The sequence below is a fragment of the Panthera pardus genome, unplaced genomic scaffold, assembly GCF_024362965.1.
Source record: "Panthera pardus isolate Hobbes unplaced genomic scaffold, ASM2436296v1 HiC_scaffold_17, whole genome shotgun sequence".
Classification (NCBI taxonomy): domain Eukaryota; kingdom Metazoa; phylum Chordata; class Mammalia; order Carnivora; family Felidae; genus Panthera; species Panthera pardus.
In genome coordinates this window covers 149,076,072-149,094,908 of record NW_026526732.1, presented here as the reverse complement: position 1 = coordinate 149,094,908, position 18,837 = coordinate 149,076,072, and the positions used below count along the sequence as shown (strand labels likewise).

Here is an 18,837-nt window from a genome sequence, read left to right as displayed (position 1 = left end):
TGGTGCATTGGAGGTAGACTGGGTGGGAACATGGACTGTGTAGTGGAATGACCCTCCAGTTTCCGGCAGATGTAACTGAGTGAACCAAGGTGTCCTGCTGAGATGGGAACATACAGGTAGGGAGGGGCTGGAGGAAGCCCCAGTGCTCCAGGGTTTTCCTTCAGAGACCATAACATCCATCTTTCCTAGAGCACACTGCAGCCTGGCAGGGAGGGGACTGAATGGTGTATCCAGGCCATGCATACTTGTAAAATACTAACAAGCCACAGGGTGCTGTCCATTCAGCTTGGGCAGGGCCAGAGTCCTGGAACTGGTCCTGGAAGCTCCTGATGCCCAGTAGTAACCTCTCTGTTGCCACACCTATGTGGTCTCCGGGTGAAGAAAAGCAAAGCAGCTACACCAGGGGCTTTTCAAAGACTCTTGCCTGATGGTATTCACCAACTGTCATGAAGAGTCTCAGTAGTGAACAGCCATGCATAGGGTTAGGTATTAGTCTTGGCTGTGCCATACACACTCTCTGCTTATGGTTTAGAAGTTAGCCAACCTGGAGAGTAGCAGTTGTTCATCAAACTATTGCTGAGTCTGTACCTCTGTGTGACTCCCTGCAGGGTGGGTCAGTGGACCTGTACCTGCCCTGTTTCTGTGGCTCTGATCACGTTGCTTCCTTACTGATAACTGGGGTGCACCATCCAGAGGGCAGGGCAGAGTCTGCTGGGATTGTTTTTTGTAATCTTTCACTTTCAAATGGTGCAGGAGTCAGAGAAGGGTGGACTCTCCTGTCTGGGAGTGCTTAGTGGGGGCCCAGGACCCTGTTTTGGCTCAGACCCCTCTAACCTGTTCAGGTTCTGCTTCCCCACGCATCTGGGAACCACTTGCCTCTCAGGCAAGAATACCCTATGGCACCCAACGTTGGAATTGGAAGCAGGGTTTGGGGCTCAGAGCAGCTAACTGCAAGTGCAATCTTTGAGAGCGGATTTGGGGTCTGCTGAGATCTCACACTACTGAGTTAGAGACATTCCAGAAGTCTCAGCTTTCTAAGCAGGTAAGTTGGTTCTGAAGATGCTTTTGGCCAATAAAAGGAAAGGTGGGAGCAGCTGGCTTTGAGGAAGTGGCTGAGCTTGTGGTGAGGGTGGTGGTGCTGGGTAATAATGAGAATCTGAGAAGACCCAGGAGAAATACAGTGATGCCTGCACTTCATTCATTTATTGACGTTTGTGTAGCACTACATCCTTGCATGTTGGGGTGAGATCCCATTACTATCCCCACTTGACATTGAGGAAACTGAGGCAGAACAGGTCAAGAAACTAGCCTAAGGTGGTTGCCTAGAGAGTGGCTGAATCTGGAGAAGTCAGCAGTCACCTCCAGAATCTGTTCTTCTCAGTACTATTTGCTGCCGGACCCCCACTCCACCCAGCAGTAGGTGGTTTGAAACCTTTTTTGTCTGACCAGGACGCATTTTATCGTTTCTGTGCTCTCTCTCTCCTGGGATCCTCTTATTTTTTTTTTTAAGTAGGCTTCGCGCGCTGTGCCAACGTGGGGCTTGAACTCATGACTTGAGATCAAGACCTGAGCTGGAATTAAGGGTCAGCTATTTAACCGACTAAGCTACCCAGGCAGCCCCCTCCTGGATTCCTTTGTCCTGAGGCAGAAACTCCTCAGAGATATAGAGGATGAGGATCAACTTTTCATGGGGAATTGATGGAGCCCTCTGTTGGGAGTAAGGCCAGTTCCTTTGTCCTGAGCACCCTTTGTCCTGGGACCCCAGCCCCATCAGCATAATGACTAGTAACAAAAATTCTTCTTATTCTGGGGATTATTATCAGCCCTGACCCCTTCTGTCTGTTCTGAGGCCCAGAGCTGTGGGCTGGCCCTCCTCGTTTCTGTAGGTGTTCTCCTGCCTCCTGCCCTGTGTCTCCCCAGCCCTGAGGAAATGGAGGATTGCCGCAGAGGCTCTTTGCTCTCCCGTCTCGCCTCCCTGCTTCTCTTCTTCCAGTTGCCTGCTGGGGGGTCTGCAGGTAAGTGTGTCCCCATCCCCCTTCCTGCATCTCCCTTGGGTGGGCGAGAGCCTCTGGGAGCCCTGCTGTGTCTCCATCAGGACAGATGGTTATTGGTGGAGGCCCTAGCTGTAGGAAAGGTCTGGTGATCCCCCAACAACTAGGTATAATTAAATATTTAAGAAGATTCCCAGCACCAAATGCAACATGGTGCATCCACTCTAGAACACAGTATGGAGGTTCCTCAAAATATTAACAATAAAACCACCCTGCAACTCAGCAATTGCACTACTAGGTATTTATCCAAAGGAAACCAATGTACTGATTAAAAGTGGCGCATGCACCCCAATGTTTATAATAGCACTATCAACAATAGCCAAAGTATTGGAAAGAGCCCAAATGTCCATTGACTACTTAATAGATAAATATGAAACAGTATAGATGTACAATGGAATACTACTTGGTGAGCAAAAAGAATGAAATCTTACCATTTGCAACAATGTGGATGGAACTTGAGGGTGTTATGCTAAGCGAGATGAGTCAGAGAGAGACAAATACCATATGATTTCACTCATATGTAGAATTTAAGAAACAAAACAGCAGAGGGGAAGGAAAAGTAAGATAAAAACAGAGAGGGAGGCAAACCATTAGAGTCTCTTAAATACAGAGAACAAACTGAGGACTGCTAGAGGAGAGGTGGGTAGGGGATGGGCTAAATGTATGATGGGCAGTAAGGAGGGCACTTGTTGGGATGAGCACTGGGTGTCATATGCAAGTGATGAATCACTGGGTCCTACTCTTGAAACCAATACTACACTGTATGTTAACTAATTTGAATGTAAATAAATAAATTAAAAAAAAAGGAAGAGTCCCAGGACCATAAAATAAGGGAAGGGGACCAAGACAGTTGTCCAATGAGTTTATGTCTTACAAAGTAAAAAAATGTGAATTTCACTGTGAAAGTGTGAAAATAAATTTCCTTTTATTTTTTGTTTGCTGGCTCTATTGGTATCTAACTAGTTATTTGGTTATTAATTCATTACATTCCATACATATTTACAGGGTATGAAGTTTGTGTAAGGTGCTGATCTATGTACAAACCAGAGTCCCTATCTCCACAGAGCTTACATTCTGGCAGGAGACAGCGAGTACTAACTACCTCAACTCCATGGTATCTATGTCTGTTAGAGGAGTGGACAGTATGGGAGAAGGAAGTAGAGCAGGGTGGGCAGTCAGCAGTGCAGGAGGGTGTGTGGGCGGGCAGCAGTGCTCCATAAGGTGGTCGGTGTAGGCAGTGAGATGGGAATGAAGATGTGGAGTACCATCCTGTCTGGATCCCCATGGAAAGAGGGTTTCCAGAGTGGGGAGCAGCCAGAGCAAAGCAGGCAGTGTGCCTGGGTGTTGAAGGAGCAGAAGAGGCACGTGTTGGGTGGAACAGATTGAGCAAGAAAGAGAAACAAGAGTTGGATGTCAGAGAGCACTGAGCGATCATCCTTATTGGGCTTGCAGGTCACTTCAGGAACCAGAGAGGCATTGGAGGGCTTGGATAGAGAGGGGACATGGTTTTACTTACAGGTTAAAAGGGTCACACAAATGGGGCTGGGAAGAGGATAGTCCCAGGGAGACTAGTCACTGTCATTCCTCAGGTGAGACAGATAGTGACTCAGCTAAAGTCGAGTAGCACAGGAGATGAGAAGTCACTCTTTGGAGATCTAACAGGGTTCTTTCTGCAGAAATGTCATGTCGTGACATGTCCACCACGTCTCAGAAGACCAAGGCCTGTGAAAAGTGGTGGTGATTTGGGTGCTTGTGTGATGGAGTGAGGGCAGGTTTTAATGGAGATAACTGTGGGCTCTAGTTTTTAATGCACATGTAATTCAGCAGAGGAGAAACACATGGGCAGAAATAATAAACTTCAGTCAGTTTTCAGTCCTGTTGTAAGAGGAGCCAAACTGGAGCTGTGATCTCAGAGTATGGCCCCTGGAACATCAGTCTCAGCATCCCTGGGAACCCCTTAGAAATGTGCATCGTTGGATCCACCCCAGATGTACTGAGCCAGAAGCTCTGGGGGTGGAGCCCAGCTGTCAGTGTTTTACAAGCCTTCCTGGTGATTGTAATGCTTGTGGAAGTTTAGAACCCCTGAGTTAGAGAGTCCTTCAAGGAGGGCTGGAAACCAGGAACACAGGCTGCTGAGGGAGTCTCTTTGATATCATTTCCGGGTTTCAAAGGTGTGGTAAGATGATCTTGTCCCAATTCAGAGTGGTCACAGCTCAGTCTGTGAGGTCAGAGCCTCCCACCTGCTACTCACCCCTGCCTGCCTGGGCCCCCCACCTGACAGTATGTGTTCCATGCCTCCCTACCTGTGTCTCTCCACTTTCTCGCTCCTGTGTCTGTGTCCACAGAGGAGTTTGTGGTGATTGGCCCCTCGGACCCCATTGTGGCAGTGCTGGGTGGGAACGTCACGCTGCCCTGTCATGTGTCCCCAGCCATGGATGTGGAAAACATGGAGCTGCGGTGGTTCCGCTCCAAGTTCTCAGAAGTAGTGTTCATCTATGAAAACCAGCAGGAACAGAAAGAAGAGCAGCTGGCTCAGTACACAGGGCGGACCTCGCTGGTGAAGGACTTCCTCAGCCAGGGGGAGGCCACTGTGCGTATCCACAAGGTCCAGGCTTCCGACAACGGGCTGTATACCTGCTTCTTCAGAAAGGGAAATTTCTATGAAGAGGCCAGTTTGGAGCTGAAGGTGGCAGGTGAGTGGCTCATCTATATTTAGTGTCCTGAGTGTTGGAGTTGGGAGCGACATCAGGGGCCAAGTGAATCAGTCCCCTCATTTTAGAGATGAGGAAAGGAGTGATTTTCACTTATTGCTTAGTTCAATAGGAATCCTTATAATTCTTTTTTTTATTTTTTAATGTTTATTTATTTATTTATTATATAATTTATTGTCTAATTGGTTTCCATACAACACCCAGTGCTCATCCCAACAGGTGCCCTCCTCAATGCCCATCACTCACTTAATTCTTTTTTTTGTTGTTAGAAAAATCATCAGTTTATTTCTTTTTTTAAATGTTTATTTATTTTTGAGAGAGACAGAGACAGAATGCGAGTGGGTTGGGGCAGAGAGAGAGGGAGACACAGAATCTGAAGCAGGCTCCAGGCTCTGAGCTGTCAGCAAAGAGCCCGACACGGGGCTCGAACTCAGGAGCTGCGAGATCATGACATGAGCTGAAGTCAGACGCTCAACCGACTGAGCCACCCAGGTGCCCCAATCATCAGTTTATTTTTAAGTTTTCTTTCCTAAAAGAAAGTATTACGACTCGAGTATAAAATCACATTTTTGTTAAATTGATGAAAAGTAAATCAGAAATATTTCTTTTGATTTACAACTCTGTCATCAATGCATGCAAGTTCATGAGTACATTCTTTTAAAATTTTTCCTCTAAGGACTGGCTAATTATCTGTTACTCAACACCCCTTGCCCCCATTTTTGCATTAATTTGTCTGTCCTAACAATATACCAGTATCTTTTTTTTCCCACACTGAACTTTATTTATTTATTTATTTATTTATTTTTTTAATTTTTAAAAATTTACATCCAAATTAGTTAGCATATAGTACAACAATGATTTCAGGAGTAGATTCTTTAGTGCCCCTTACCCATTTAGCCCATCCCCCTCCCTCAACCGTTCCAGTAACCCTCAGTTTGTTCTCCATATTTATGAGTCTCTTCTGTTTTGTCCCCCTCCCTGTTTTTATATTATTTTTGTTTCCCTTCCTTTATGTTCATCTGTTTTGTCTCTTAAAATCCTCATATGAGTGAAGTCATATGATTTTTGTCTTTCTCTGACTGACTAATTTCACTTAGCATAATACCCTCTAGTTCCATCCACGTACTTGCAGATGGCAACATTTCATTCTTTTTGATTGCCGAGTAATACTCTATTGTATATATATACCACCTCTTCTTTATCCATTCATCCATCGCTGGACAGTTGGGCTCTTTCCATACTTTGGCTATTGTTGTTAGTGCTGCTATAAACATGGGGGTGCATGTGTCCCTTTGAAACAGCACAACTGTATCCCTTGGATAAATGCCTAGTAGTTCAATTGCTGGGTCATAGGGTAGTTCTATTTGTAGTTTTTTTGAGGAACCTTCATAGTATTTTCCAGAGTGGCTGCACCAGCTTGCATTCCCAACCCACTTAATTCTTTATACCCTTTTAAGATATATAGAATCCCTACTAAGTGCCAGGTCCCCTTCTGGGCACCTGAATACATCAGTGAACCAAATAGAGATCCCTGTCCTGCAGAGTTTATGTTAAAGACAGTAAATAGACAGACAGATGGGTTATAGAGGATGTTAGATGGTGGTGAGTAGAGACTTAGCTAAGTGGGTATCTGGGGGTGAGAGTTCCAAGCAGAGGAATACTCATGTGAAACAACCAAGGTTGGAGTGTGGCTGGTGTGTCTGGGCAGACAAGGAAGCCATGTGGTTGGTGAGACAGGTGGATGGGAGGTTGCTGAGAAGTGACAATCCTGGTCCACGGGCAGAGAGAAGGGATTGATCTTGAACAGTGCATGAGGAGTACACACTTGAGCAGGTACTTGAGTGAATCTAGAAAGTGTTCCAAAGAGCCCTGGTGGATGATGAAGGGCACAGAGAGCATGGTGATTGTGGTTATGAGCAGTTCAACAGTTAACCAAATAGGCCTGGGGCTGGAGTGGCCCGGGTGGGAGAACTTGGGAAGAAGTGGTGAGGGGTTTTGAGGTTAGGGGCGATGCCAGACCATAGAAGGCTTTGTGTGGTGTATTACGGAGTTGGGAGGAAGAGCTGAGGAAATTTTAAACAGAGCAGTGAAGGGAGGTGTTTTTGGGAGGAGGTTTGCTTTGACAGCTGTAAGAGAGGGTACATAGAAGGTGAGCAAGACTGGAGAAAGACATGTAGTTACAGGGTGGGGAGGATGGATCCCTGAATTGATGTCAGAGCAGTGGGGTGGGAGAAGAGAAGGGGTTCCAGTGTCAGAGATGTTTGGAAAACAGACCCAACTGAGTGGGTGGATTTGGGGACACAAAGTGTTTGGGGGTTGGAGAGAAGGGACTGGAGACTCCCAAGGTTTTTTTTGTTTGTTTGTTTTAATTGTTGTTTTTTTGCGTGTTTTTTGGCAATTTGTTGTTTAGTAGTAGTATTTAGAAGTATTGCTATTTTGTGTTAGTTGTTGATTGCTGTCATAATGCTGTGCAACATAGACAGAAATCTCAGCTGCGCATAGTAACAACCATTTATTTACTGTTGAGCATTAGGGGAGTTCAGCTCACCTGAGCTGTGTTTGACAAATCTTAATGGTGCTTACTCATACATCTTAAGTGTAGGGGAAATATAATTAAAGACAATGTCTCCGAATCCAGAAATCGTCTTCACAAAGGTAGTAGGGAAAGAAAACATTTTTATTATGGCATTAGCATTAACCAGTAAGTGATGTGCATCCCAGAGAATCTACCAAGGGGTTGCAAAGACAGAAGAAATCTCACCTTTTTACATAGCCATGCAGATGCAACTTGTTACAAACATGTTCTCTGGATAGACAGTTACTAGTCCTCATGTAAATGGACTTGACAGTATCATTTGTCATGGGCAGCGCACCCTAAATGTACTTGGTAATTGGGGTGACCATCTATGTTAGCTGATTGGCTTTATCCCAAGGAAAACAAATTCTCCAATCTTAAAAGTTAAAAAAAAGCTTTTTAAATTCCAGTGTAGTTAACATGTAGTTTTATATAGTGGTTCAATATAGTGCAATATAGTGGTTCAACACTTCCTCCTGTTACTCAGTAGAGATTTCAACAGAAACTTGTCAGGCCAGGAGGGAGTGGCACGATATATTCAGAGTACTGAAAGGAAAAAACCTGCAGCAAGGCTGTCATTCAGAATGGAAGGAAAGATGAAGAGTTTTCCAGACAAATAAAAGTTAAAATAGTTTGTTTTTACAACTTCTCCCATCTTTATGACAGGAAGTGGTTTTGCACTTGGGCCCTGGTCCCCAATGAGGTTAGGCTCCTACACTCCCCCAGTAACTGGGAGAGAGGGATGCTGTCCACCTTGGTGTTAACAGTTCAGAAAGAGGGCTCCCATGGTCTTTAGAAACACATTCCTGGATCACAACCCTGACAAAAGGCCTATGTAGTTTTCACAAAGGACTTATATACATTTCAAAGAGGGGAGAAAGCCCCCACAATCACAAATTTCCTCAAGTAAATGGCATAAGAAAAAGGATGGGAAGGGACCTTACTTTCAACAGGGACAAGAAGCCTCTGCCTTTTAATACATTTTGTCCTGACAGTCGACCTTGACTAGGTTTACTCACATGGGTGAAGTTCAGTGGGCTGTTGGCTGATCTAGGACAGCTTTAGCTGGAAGGACTGCTCTAGCCCAAGCATGTCCTTCCTGTGGCAGAGGGCAAGGCAATGGCACAAGTACTTTCCAACTCTGCTGGAGTCACATTCCCTGAACTCTCAGTGGCCCACATAAGTCCCATGATGGAACCCGGAAGCAGAGTGTGAAGGCATTAAAAATATGTGGCAGAAGGTGAGCTGGATGTGAAACAGGCTTAAGGATTGGGAATATTTTCATCATCAGCCTATCACAGAGAAGCCAAATATGAATCAGTTCAGGGTTTGAGTCTGAAGCATCTGTGAGGAATCCTGGCAGAGCTAATGTGGATATTAGCGGGAGGAGCTCAGGAAGTAGGTAGGGTTGTCAAGGATGGAAATGATTTACCACAGGGCAGTGAGTGTGCTAGCGGATGCCCTGGAGAGTGTGTGAGCTGAGAAGAGCAGAGAAGGATAGAACTTGGGATGAAATTCCTTTGTGTTACTCTGGGTGATGGACTTCCCAGCTTCATGGATGGGAGAAGAGCCCTGTCCTCTGCATGTCTCCATGCTCCTTCCTTCTGTTCCCTGTGGCAGGACCCCTGCTCTAATTCTTGCAGGGACCACTCCCCAGGGAGCCCTATAATGCAATGCTACACCAGAGTTGTGCAGAGGAAGGCTCTGCTGGCATCCCTGGATTCTGGAAGGCCTCCTTGTGCTCTCCAGCTTCTCTCTCACAGGTATGGGCTCTGTCCCTCAAGTGCACATCACAGGGCCAGAGGAGGACGGGGTCCGAGTGGTGTGCACGGCCTCGGGATGGTTCCCAAAGCCCCAGATACAGTGGAGAGCTGCTAATGGGGAAAAGTTCCTGACATTCTCTGAGACCCATGCCCAAGACACTGAAGGGCTGTTCAGCGTGGAGTCTGCTCTGGTGGTGAGGGACAGCTCTTCAGGGAACATGACCTGCTCAGTCCTCAACCCCGTCCTGGACCAGAAGAAGGCGATGGCCATTTTCATCCCAGGTCAGCACTACTTCCCATTCCCAGCAGGGCCAGAGGGAGTGGCCTAGGGCTTCTGTGAGTGTTGGGCTTGGCTGCCCTGGTCTGTGCCACTGATGGGGTCTCTGGCTGGCCACAGAGCCCTTCTTCCCCCAGGCCTCTCCGTGGAAGCCAGCTTTCATAGTGAGCCTCGTGGTGCTGATGCTCTCACTCCTTGGGGCTGCCTATTACATCAAGACAGAACATACTGTAAAGAGGCAGGAGATGCAGGAATGGGAGAGACTGCACAGGGACAAGGAGGAGGCCCGGTGGACAAAGGAGGAGGCATTGAAGGCCAGAGGTAAGGCAGCTCAGGAGCCAAGGCAGGCAAGTGTGGAAAGTGGTGCAGAGGACAAGCTGACAGCAAGGGGCTTGGCTGGAAGCAGGTGGCTGAACAGGTCCAGAAAGGACAGCTGGAGCTGTGGAGGCGGGTCTGGAGTTAGATCTTCTAGGATACAGAGAAGTCCTTTTATGGGTTCTCTAGGTGCAGTCTTTCCTTTCTTAAGGATGGGAGTTCAGACTTATTTTTCACTCTCTTTCAGATGAACTCCAAGAAGATCTCGGTAAATTCTGTTCTTTCCCCAGAAGTTTCTGAGTCCCCTGTGTAGGAGACACTCTGGTTATTAGCTCACCAGTTTCCTGTGTTGTCTTTCAGGCAGGAGGAAATCCATTTACCTGGGTGGTGAGTGACTCTCCAGTTGTCTTTGGGTCTCCTGTCCTACCTAAGCTAAGGTGTCCCTTCTCCTTGTTTCAGGCACAGACATACGGACCCTTCCCTGGGGCAGAAGTGGAAGCTGGTGGGGGGCAGGACCCTGCTCCATGGACTTTCCCTATCTGGGGTGCTGTTTCCCACACAGTGCTTGGGAACCTGGGGTGATGGTGGTCCCTGGAGTCTGTCACGCATCTTGGGTTTATTCCAGTGCTAATCTGCCCACCATCTTCCTAACTTTTTAGCCTTCAGTGCAACTAGTTCTCATTCAAACTGGATGCTCTGAGATTTTGGTAAAGACGCTATGTAAATAAATGGGGTCATTAAGTTTAGGAGTGTGTCCCCTCCATGTAACACCATCCAGGGAGAGTCTTTTCTCTCCAGTTCCTGGAGGTGCTGGTCACAAAGTGATGGGTAGAGGACTGGGCAGACCACGGGTGGGAATGTGGTGGGGTCAGGTGTCAATGCTCCAGAACAGTGATGTGTTTTCTGAGAAAGTTTGGCCCTTTTTACCCCAGATCCCACCTAACGTCCCTGTCCTTAATTCATGTCCCCTTTTGTGTTCTTTCCCAAATATCTTTTTGCTGGAAAACATTGGATGTAATAATGATTTCTGTTTATAATTATGGAATAATTTATATTTTATTCCCTAAAATATTTTCATAGAAGCAAAACTGAATGGAGATAGAATAAGAATATTTGAGGTTTTTAAGGCACAGGATACTAAATGGCTTTGCAAAAGGTCACACAGCTGCAGCAGGCTGGGGTGGAACTCAGCCTGCAATTCAGGCTTTCTGACCTGTGATCCAGGGAATTTCCCCCAATACTCTGTTGTCTGCACATCGCAGGAAGATATCTCCTCTCCAGCCTCCCTACTCTGTTAGGAGTGTCACCTGCAGTACAGAGAGGAGGCAAGGCCAGTAGATCAATGCTAAGCATTCTTGTTCTGGGTCATATTTCACTAGAGTGTGTCCCTTTTCAGGCTGGAGGAAGGCGCAGTTGTATGCAGGTGAGTAACTCAGTTTTCTGTGCCCTTACCCCTTCAGCCTCAACTCTTCCCCCTTCTCTGTCAGTGGACCTCATACCAGGACAGGGTGGGTGTCCCTGTTCTCCTTGTCATGTTTGTCGTTTCCTTGTGAAGACTTCAGGGACTCTTCTGGGAAACACAGATCTGCCTCTATTCTGACCAGTCCTCTACTGTAGGTCACTATTAGGATTAGCAACTTCATCTGAACACACCTTGTTCAACTGATGCTTTTGCTGGAGCAGTGACGAAAGAGTGCTCATTTATAAGGACAGTTGAAACACAGTAATGGCTTTGTAGACCAGAAATTGCTGTCTCTAGAAGATTTCAGATATCATTCTTGCTTGCTTACGATTCAGGTATTCCTAAGGGGATCCTTGGTTCTGAATCCATTTTACCCTGAAATTCCTACATCTTGCGGATCTACTTTTGATTTTCCTGTTTTTGTCTTGGTCCCCTGGAATGGTGGTCATCATTTGTTTCCTCATGCTCCTTGTCCAAGTTGGGTTTCTTCCTCTAAACTTCCCTGCTTGCTGTGAAAGTAATTGCTTTAAATTGCCTGTTCTGAATCTGAGATCCAGAGCTTCCAGGATATTTATGGACTCCTGGTGGTGGGTCTGAGAGCTACCTGCAATTATATACAAAATCTTATTTGTATGTTTGTGTAACAGAGGAAGAACTTAAAAAAATTTTTTTTTTGAAAGAACTGTAACTTATAATTGTTCACAACCATTATCTCCGTTTTAGGAGAATTGCATGTTTACCTGATGGGCTTGTTACTGGTTTGATTTATCAGGGCAATGTGTGAAGATACGACAGGAGAAAGTTAGAGGAGTGACAATTGTTTACCAGAGAAAAGTTGGGAACAAATCAGGGAAAGAAAAGCAGTGAGGAAGAGAGGAGATGAGAAGGAAGTAGAAATCCTGTGATTCCTCTTGGAGAGATTTTGGGTAGCTCAGAGTGGTGGAAGAGAGACCACAAATCATAATCACGGTGGTTTGAGTGTAAAGTACACAGAGGGTGTGCAAAGTTTTTGGGTGCACAAGAAGTAATAAACTCCCTGATACCTCTTTGAGAGATTTCTGAAAAGACTTACAGTATTTTGAGCAGTTTTGAAGTACTTTTCTGACTGAGTTTGCTTCTGATCATGAGACTATCTCAACCTTCCAGTAGCAGTTGGGGCAGAAGTGTGGTGCGGGGGATCCTAAAGCAGTGAAAGGTTATCCAGAACACCACTTAGCACCGGTGTGAGTTAAGAATCTGGGTCCTTTGAACCTGTGTGGGGTGTGTATGTGTGTGTGTGCACGCGCGGGTGTTTGTCCCAGGTGTTTTGTTCATGATCATGGACATGGACTATGAGAGCAGAGAAGGGGGAGCCAGGGATGCAGGAGACTTGGGGCTAGATGTGTGAGTAAACCCCCTTAGAGAGTCTCACTGATTCTTGGGATGTATTTATTAAAAATAAGGATCAAATAGTCTTCTTTTAGCATTCCTCCTTCTCTGATGGATTGAAGTGCATGTGTTTTAATGTATACTTTGTATACCTTTTTATTTTGTAAGGACAGATACCATTACAGTAGAATAAATATTTGCATATTGATCGGCTCATAGCGTGAGGTGAACTAATGTCTGATCTCATCATATTTAAAAATTGAAAAATAATTTTTCAAAGTCATGAATAAGGGGGCCTAGGACATGGCCATATTTGGGTACCTACCACGTGGGGTTTTTCCTGGTGATTTCGATCTCTCTGAGCAGTTAAGGGGGGAAGCAGATGACTAGACCCGATATTTTTGATTTCCCCTTACATATAGGGATATTTTTCCTCCCAATAACCCACGAAAAGTGGAAACAAGTTCATAGTGTCTGTCCTTTCACTGGATGTATGTCTTTCCTGCTTGAACTTCTGTCTTTCCCTTCCTTGAAACCTCTCCATTGCCTTCTGACTAGGCAAAATTTCTCTGATGCTGTGTCCTGAATTCTCCTCGCCCAGGGCTTGTAGTTGTCTTCCAAGTTCAGCTCTGCCAGGTTGTATGGTCTCTACCATGGCTTAGAGTCAACCTCCAAGTTCAGTTTAATCAATTCTTTAGAACTAAATGGAGGCCTCAGAATTTTTTATCTCCCCAATTCTTCTCAAGAAAACCTAGCTTTCAGGATAAATGTGTGGCTAAGTATTCTTGAGAAAGCATAATATGATGGTGAAATCTGGGTCTAGCTTTCTTTTCAGGTTGTTATCCAGCCTCTCAGTGGTATTAAGTTTTATAGCTTGGCTTTCATGGGAAGGCTGTAGCATGATGGCTCTGTGTGTGTGTGTGTGTGTGTGTGTGTGTGTGTGTGTGTGTAAAAGAAATAAATGCTTCAGTTGAATGTTTCCAAATGATTTTTCCAAAAGATATCGACACTGATATGTACAGTCTCCTCAAATCTCTGATTTGTTGTTACATTTGTGAAATATGGTTCTCTTGTAGACTGGCGGAAGGAGAAGTTCCAGGCCTGTGAGTTACTTCTCATTCTTTCTGGGTATTCCTACTGCTGCCCCATGGCCTCTGATGTCTCCTTTAGCTTGCTGTGGTGATACAAATGCTGGCACCATCAATGGATGTGCAGTGGGATGGGGCAGTAAAAGTCACATAGCTGAGCTTAGTGGATGTGACTGATGTTGGATTCTAAATAGATATCTTTCAGTCCTTGAGTCCAGACTAGTCCTCAAGTTCCCTGTGACCCATCTAACCCTCAGATCAGTCTTATGCTTACTTCTCCTGCTTGGAGAGCTGTGTACTTGAGTCACAAGACTCTCATCTCAGGAGGCTTAGCCCTTCCCATATGCAACTAGGTGTCTGAGGGTGGTGGTGGTGGTTGTGTGCCCTTGTTATGGGGCAGGGGAAGGTCTTGCATGATTGGCAACTCTCTCTGCAGTGTCTGTCACTCTGGATCCAGAATCTGCACATCTGCACCTTGCTGTCTCTGGTGGACAGACTAGTGTGACCTTGGAGGACACAACTGAGGACCCAGGAGGACCCTGTAGCATCTTGGGCCAGGAGGCCATCACATCAGGGCGCTGTTACTGGGAGGTGGAGATCAGGAATGGAAACAGAAGCGAGTGGGGTCTGGGGGTTTGTAGGGGAGATGTGGAGAGGAAAGGCTGGTACACAGTATGCCCAGAAAAGGGGTTCTGGGTCCTGGGGTGGTACGGAGGTAAATTATATGCTCTCCTCCCTCAGAGTCAGGAAATCTGTGATGAAGTTCTCCACAGGGTGGGTGTTTTCTTAGACCTCAAAGAAGAGGATGTCTCCTTCTATAACATGACTGATGGATCTCACCTTTTTTCCTTCCCTCTAACTTCCTCCACTGGGACTCTGTTTCCATACTTCACGATTAAGTCAGGGGATGTGTCCCTGACCATCTGCTCTGTGGTGGGTGTGCCTACAGAGACCCCTATGCCCCTTAACAATCCTCCTTCTTCTTTGGAGGAACCTGTAAGCCTCTCAGGGAATGAGTTCAGCTCAGGTTGTGCTGTTGATGGTGCTCTCCCAGGGGCCGGCTCTCCATTACTCCCCTATGGCCCTGAGGCTATGTGACCATAGGACCCCAGACTCCTTATGGTGGCTCTTTCTGGAGCTTCACATTCCTTGAGACAAAAGCCTCTGAGGTTAGTCCTGGATGACTTGGTGTCTTGCACTCTTGCTTTGGATGCAGTCTCCTGGGGTATGGCTATGAGAACAGTCAGTTCATGCCTTATACTCAGGCAGCAGAAGATAATATTGACTGAGCTTGTTTGGGGTAGGCTGAATTTAGCTATTGGAAGTAATGCTTCTTTTGGTAATGAAAATTATTTCATACAGTCTTTATTCTGCTTGGATATGAAGGAGATGAGGGCTGAATGACTCTGCAGAATTAAATGGTGTATATTTTATCCAACTTGAGTTGTGCAGATGAACCCAGAGGCTATGGGTAGGTCACCAGTTCTATTTTGGGAAATGTGCACTCTGATTAGAGACATTGGCCATCCAAAAATTTCTGGAGAAATGAGTGGCTGATTGATGTTCAAGAGGAAAGCAGTCTAATATTCTACTGTATATACCTCCTATTCTGGGATGGTGGAAGCACACTTATCTTACCAACCTTAGTAAATGTCTGTTATTCATGAAATACCAGTGCTGTGTTAATTCAGGAATTAAGAAGAAGGATCTGGTTCTTCGTGTGTGTCAACTCCAGTTGGAAAGAAGAGAACTTCTACCAGAATAAAGATACGAATGAGGAAGAGGATTTTCAGATGCTGGGTGAATTTCAGAAAGCTTTGACTATGAGCACGGTTTCCAGAATCTGTGTAGTGCCTCTCATTACTTCCAAGTCCAAAGGTGGAGTGCCCGAGTGGCTCAGTGGGTTAAGCGTCCAACTTCAGCTCAGGTCATGATCTCACAGTTCGTAGGTTCAAGCCACACATCAGGCTATGTGCTGACAGCTCAGAGCCTGGAGCCTGCTTCAGATTCTGTGTCTCCCTCTCTCTGCCCCTCCCTGCTCACGCTCTGTCTCTCTCTCTCAAATATAAATAAACATTAAAAAAATGGGGGAGGGGAAGAGGACCTAATAGATATTTTTCCAAAGAAGACATACAGATCACCAATAGACACAAGAAAAGATGCTCGACCTCACTCATCATCAGGGAAATGCAAATCAAAACCACGATGAGATATTACTTGACACCTGTCAGAATGGCTAAAATCAAAAAGACAAGAAATAAGATGTTGGTGAGGATGTGGAGAAAGGGGAACCTTCTTGCACTGCTGGTGGGAATGCAACCTGTTGCAGCCACTGTGGAAAACAGTATAGAGTTTCCTCAAAAAATTAAAAATAGTATTGCAAAATAGTAATAGTAATAAATGAATGATTGATTAATATCACTATTAGGTATTTACACAAAGAAAATGAAAACACTAATTTGAAGTGATGTATGCATCCCTGTGTTTGTTGTAGCATTATTTACAAAAGCCAAGTATGGAAGCAACTTCAGAGTTCACAGATTGAGGAATGGATAAGGAAAAGTTCGTTTATATACATAATCGAACATTACCCAGACATAAAAAAAGATGAGATTGTGCTATTTGTGACAATATGAATGGACCTAGAGGGTATTATGCTAAGTGAAATAAGTCAGACTGAGAAAGACAAATGCCATATGAGTTAACTCCTATGTGGAATCAAAAAAAAAAAAAAGAAAGAAATGAATAAACAAATGAGCAAAAAAGCAGAATCAGACCTGTAAACACAGAGCACAACTAGCATAATGTTTAAACTTGTTGAGTCACTAGGTTGTACATCTGAAACTCATGTAACATAGTGTGTCTACTATACTCAAATAAAAAAAATAATAAAAATCAAAAATAACATAAGTTAAGCTTTCCTTTATTACGGGTTTTTAAAAAGCGTGTTTAATCGTTTCCACCAACTGGCACATTATAAAAACACAATTCATTTTACCTTAGCCCTTCTTTCATGGCTTAGGTATTTCTCTGAAACTGTTTGAAACACACATGAAGAAAGATAAGAGATATTATATGGCTGCTAAAGAAGAAAGTATAATATTAACCCCATTAGCATCAGAATAATTTATATTCTGAGCAAGAAAAATCATTAATGGCCAGTGAGCAGTAGTTGCTGATAAAGCAGCTGAGACATGAGCCTGATGAGCTGGGGGAGAGCAGGGAAGTTTGCTGTTTGGTGTCCTTCCTGCAGTACCTCCAGGTGTCCTTCCAGGATCCTTAGGGAACATCTTCCCTGTGCTTTGTCATTCCTTCGTGTTTCTCCCTCCCAACATGGGATCCAAGGACTGGAATTCAGAGGAGATAAGCTTTCTGGCCATGTCATTCTGAGCCATTGCTGAGTCCAAGGTCCTCTTCCTGCTCCTTTTTCACCTAGAACTGTGTAGAGCTGGGGGCTGGGCTGGGCTTGAGGACTGGGAGGAGGGTGTGGGGAGTGTCCTTGCAGGTCCAGCCTTCCCTCCTCTAGGAAGTTCCTGGATTAAAGACTAATAGATGGCAGGGCTCATGTCTTCCTTCATCTCTGTGTGCATGTGTGAAAATGAAGTGTCATAAATACAACTTGTGTAGCCCCATTCCTGGCACTTAGTACGAGTGCAAATTTGTTTTCCTTCCCTCAGTCTTTTCATCAAACTCCCCTAATGTCTCTTAGGTCTTGAGGAGTCTCCTCAAGGAGACCTGAGGGCAGGGATTGGTGGGGGCCATGGTGGATGGATCTGGAGGCTAATATAGGTCCTTATCTCATTAGTTTACTTTGCATTAAGTTGCATTTTGCCAACATTCACAAGTCTAAGTGGATATTGGAAGAAATGGACGTTTGGGGATAAAAAAATCAGATGTTTCAGGTCTCTCCAGATGTCCTGGGTTTGCTTAGAGTTTAAGTATCTCAGACCAGACCTCTGAGCAGAAGCCAATCACTCTCATGTATCAGTGGATCAGGCACTCCTTGTTTCATGAAAACAAATATAGCAGATCATTCAGAACAATCAAGAGTGAACACAGGATGAGAGTCTTTGCCAAGTATGTGGTTGTCAAACTCAGACAGATTTGGTTTCCTCACATGCAGAATGAAGACAGTAATGACAACAACATGGCAGAAGTGTGACCAGGGAGGCTCTAGGCCAAGCTATTGTCTTAACACCAATCACTTAACATGTGAACACCTGAGAACTGGGCAGACTTAAGTGAGCAAACAAAGGTTTTTGGTTGTTGAATCTGACGATTCTATCCTGGGGACATTTCAGTGATGAACTAACTTATGTTTGGGGTAAGAAGAAAAGTGGGAAAGATGGTGGAGTTGTTGTATCCACCAAGGGGCTAACTTGTTTAGGTCAGAATTTTAACACTCTTCATGTTTCTCAATGGCCTGAAATGTTTGCCCAATTTAGATAAGGCTGAGTAGCCAATGGGCTGCTGCAGTGAGTCTTCTGCAAATGAGCTCAACAAAGTTTATTGAGTATTTACTATGTGCTGGACACTTGAGCAGGGCACACAGTGCCTCCCTTTGTGAATGTCACAGACATGCCCCAGAAGAATGCTTGTCAGGGCTATTGTGAAAAGCAGGGTGTCATTAAACTCCAACAAGCGTGTGTATGGGGCATGTATGGGGATGAATAGGTTGGCGAGGGCCCCTCTGAGGAAGGTCACTTTAGGTGAGACTGGAATATTGAGGGGTTTGGGGGACAAGAGAGCAAGCAGGATCAACCAGTGGCTTGTGAGAAGGCCTGAGGATGGCAAAGCTCCATGAACTGGAAGGAGTCACCCAAGCCAGTGAGGGAGCAACTGGGAGAGTGTGGAAAGAGGTCAGAGAGGAAGCCTGGGATTGGGGGTCACAGACAAGAGGTTGATAGGGGGATTCCTTGAACAGATGAGGCAGATCTGACACAAGGTGATTTGAAAGGATCATGACCTTGGAAGGAAAATGAACTTGAGGAGGTCAGGCTGGAGGTGAGCAGGGGACACTCATGGGAAAGCAGGAACACCCTTCTTGGGCCAGGGGGGAATGAGGGTAGTCAGGAGCCAGGTAATGGCCATGGATATGGATTTGAGAAAAGTCTTGAACATTCTGGTACATTGGAGGTAGACTGGGTGGGAAAATGGAGTGTGTAGTGGAATGTCCCTCCAGTTTCTGGCAGAGATAACTGTGTTCACCCAGTTATCCTTTACCGAG

At 45.3% G+C, this 18,837-nt stretch overlaps 2 protein-coding genes across 6 annotated transcripts in view; both read left to right on the top strand.

The window, feature by feature from the left end:
• Positions 1 to 14,715, top strand: part of LOC109260702 (butyrophilin-like protein 1) — a 76,348-nt gene extending 61,633 nt beyond the window's left edge. The window contains exons 1-10 of one of the 5 annotated variants that reach the window (XM_019439100.2): positions 722 to 1,042; positions 1,921 to 2,015; positions 4,397 to 4,744; positions 9,101 to 9,382; positions 9,498 to 9,698; positions 9,940 to 9,960; positions 10,053 to 10,079; positions 11,089 to 11,115; positions 13,599 to 13,625; positions 14,047 to 14,715. In XM_019439100.2, coding sequence (XP_019294645.2) covers positions 1,931 to 2,015; positions 4,397 to 4,744; positions 9,101 to 9,382; positions 9,498 to 9,698; positions 9,940 to 9,960; positions 10,053 to 10,079; positions 11,089 to 11,115; positions 13,599 to 13,625; positions 14,047 to 14,708 — 1,680 coding nt within the window. In that variant the 5' untranslated portion in view covers positions 722 to 1,042; positions 1,921 to 1,930 and the 3' untranslated portion in view covers positions 14,709 to 14,715. Of the gene's footprint in view, positions 1 to 720; positions 1,043 to 1,849; positions 2,016 to 4,396; positions 4,745 to 9,100; positions 9,383 to 9,497; positions 9,699 to 9,939; positions 9,961 to 10,052; positions 10,080 to 11,088; positions 11,116 to 13,598; positions 13,626 to 14,046 lie in introns of those variants that run through there. The other 4 variants (XM_019439101.2, XM_019439099.2, XM_019439102.2 and 1 more) reach the window with 4 other exon arrangements.
• The window catches only part of LOC109261422 (butyrophilin-like protein 1), a 97,282-nt gene extending 80,918 nt beyond the window's left edge, over positions 1 to 16,364 (top strand). Inside the window, exon 11 of the transcript XR_008423107.1 lies at positions 15,873 to 16,364. The gene's annotated coding sequence lies outside the window, so the exon portion shown is untranslated. The remainder of the gene's footprint in view (positions 1 to 15,872) is intronic.
• The last annotated feature ends 2,473 nt before the right edge of the window (positions 16,365 to 18,837 follow it).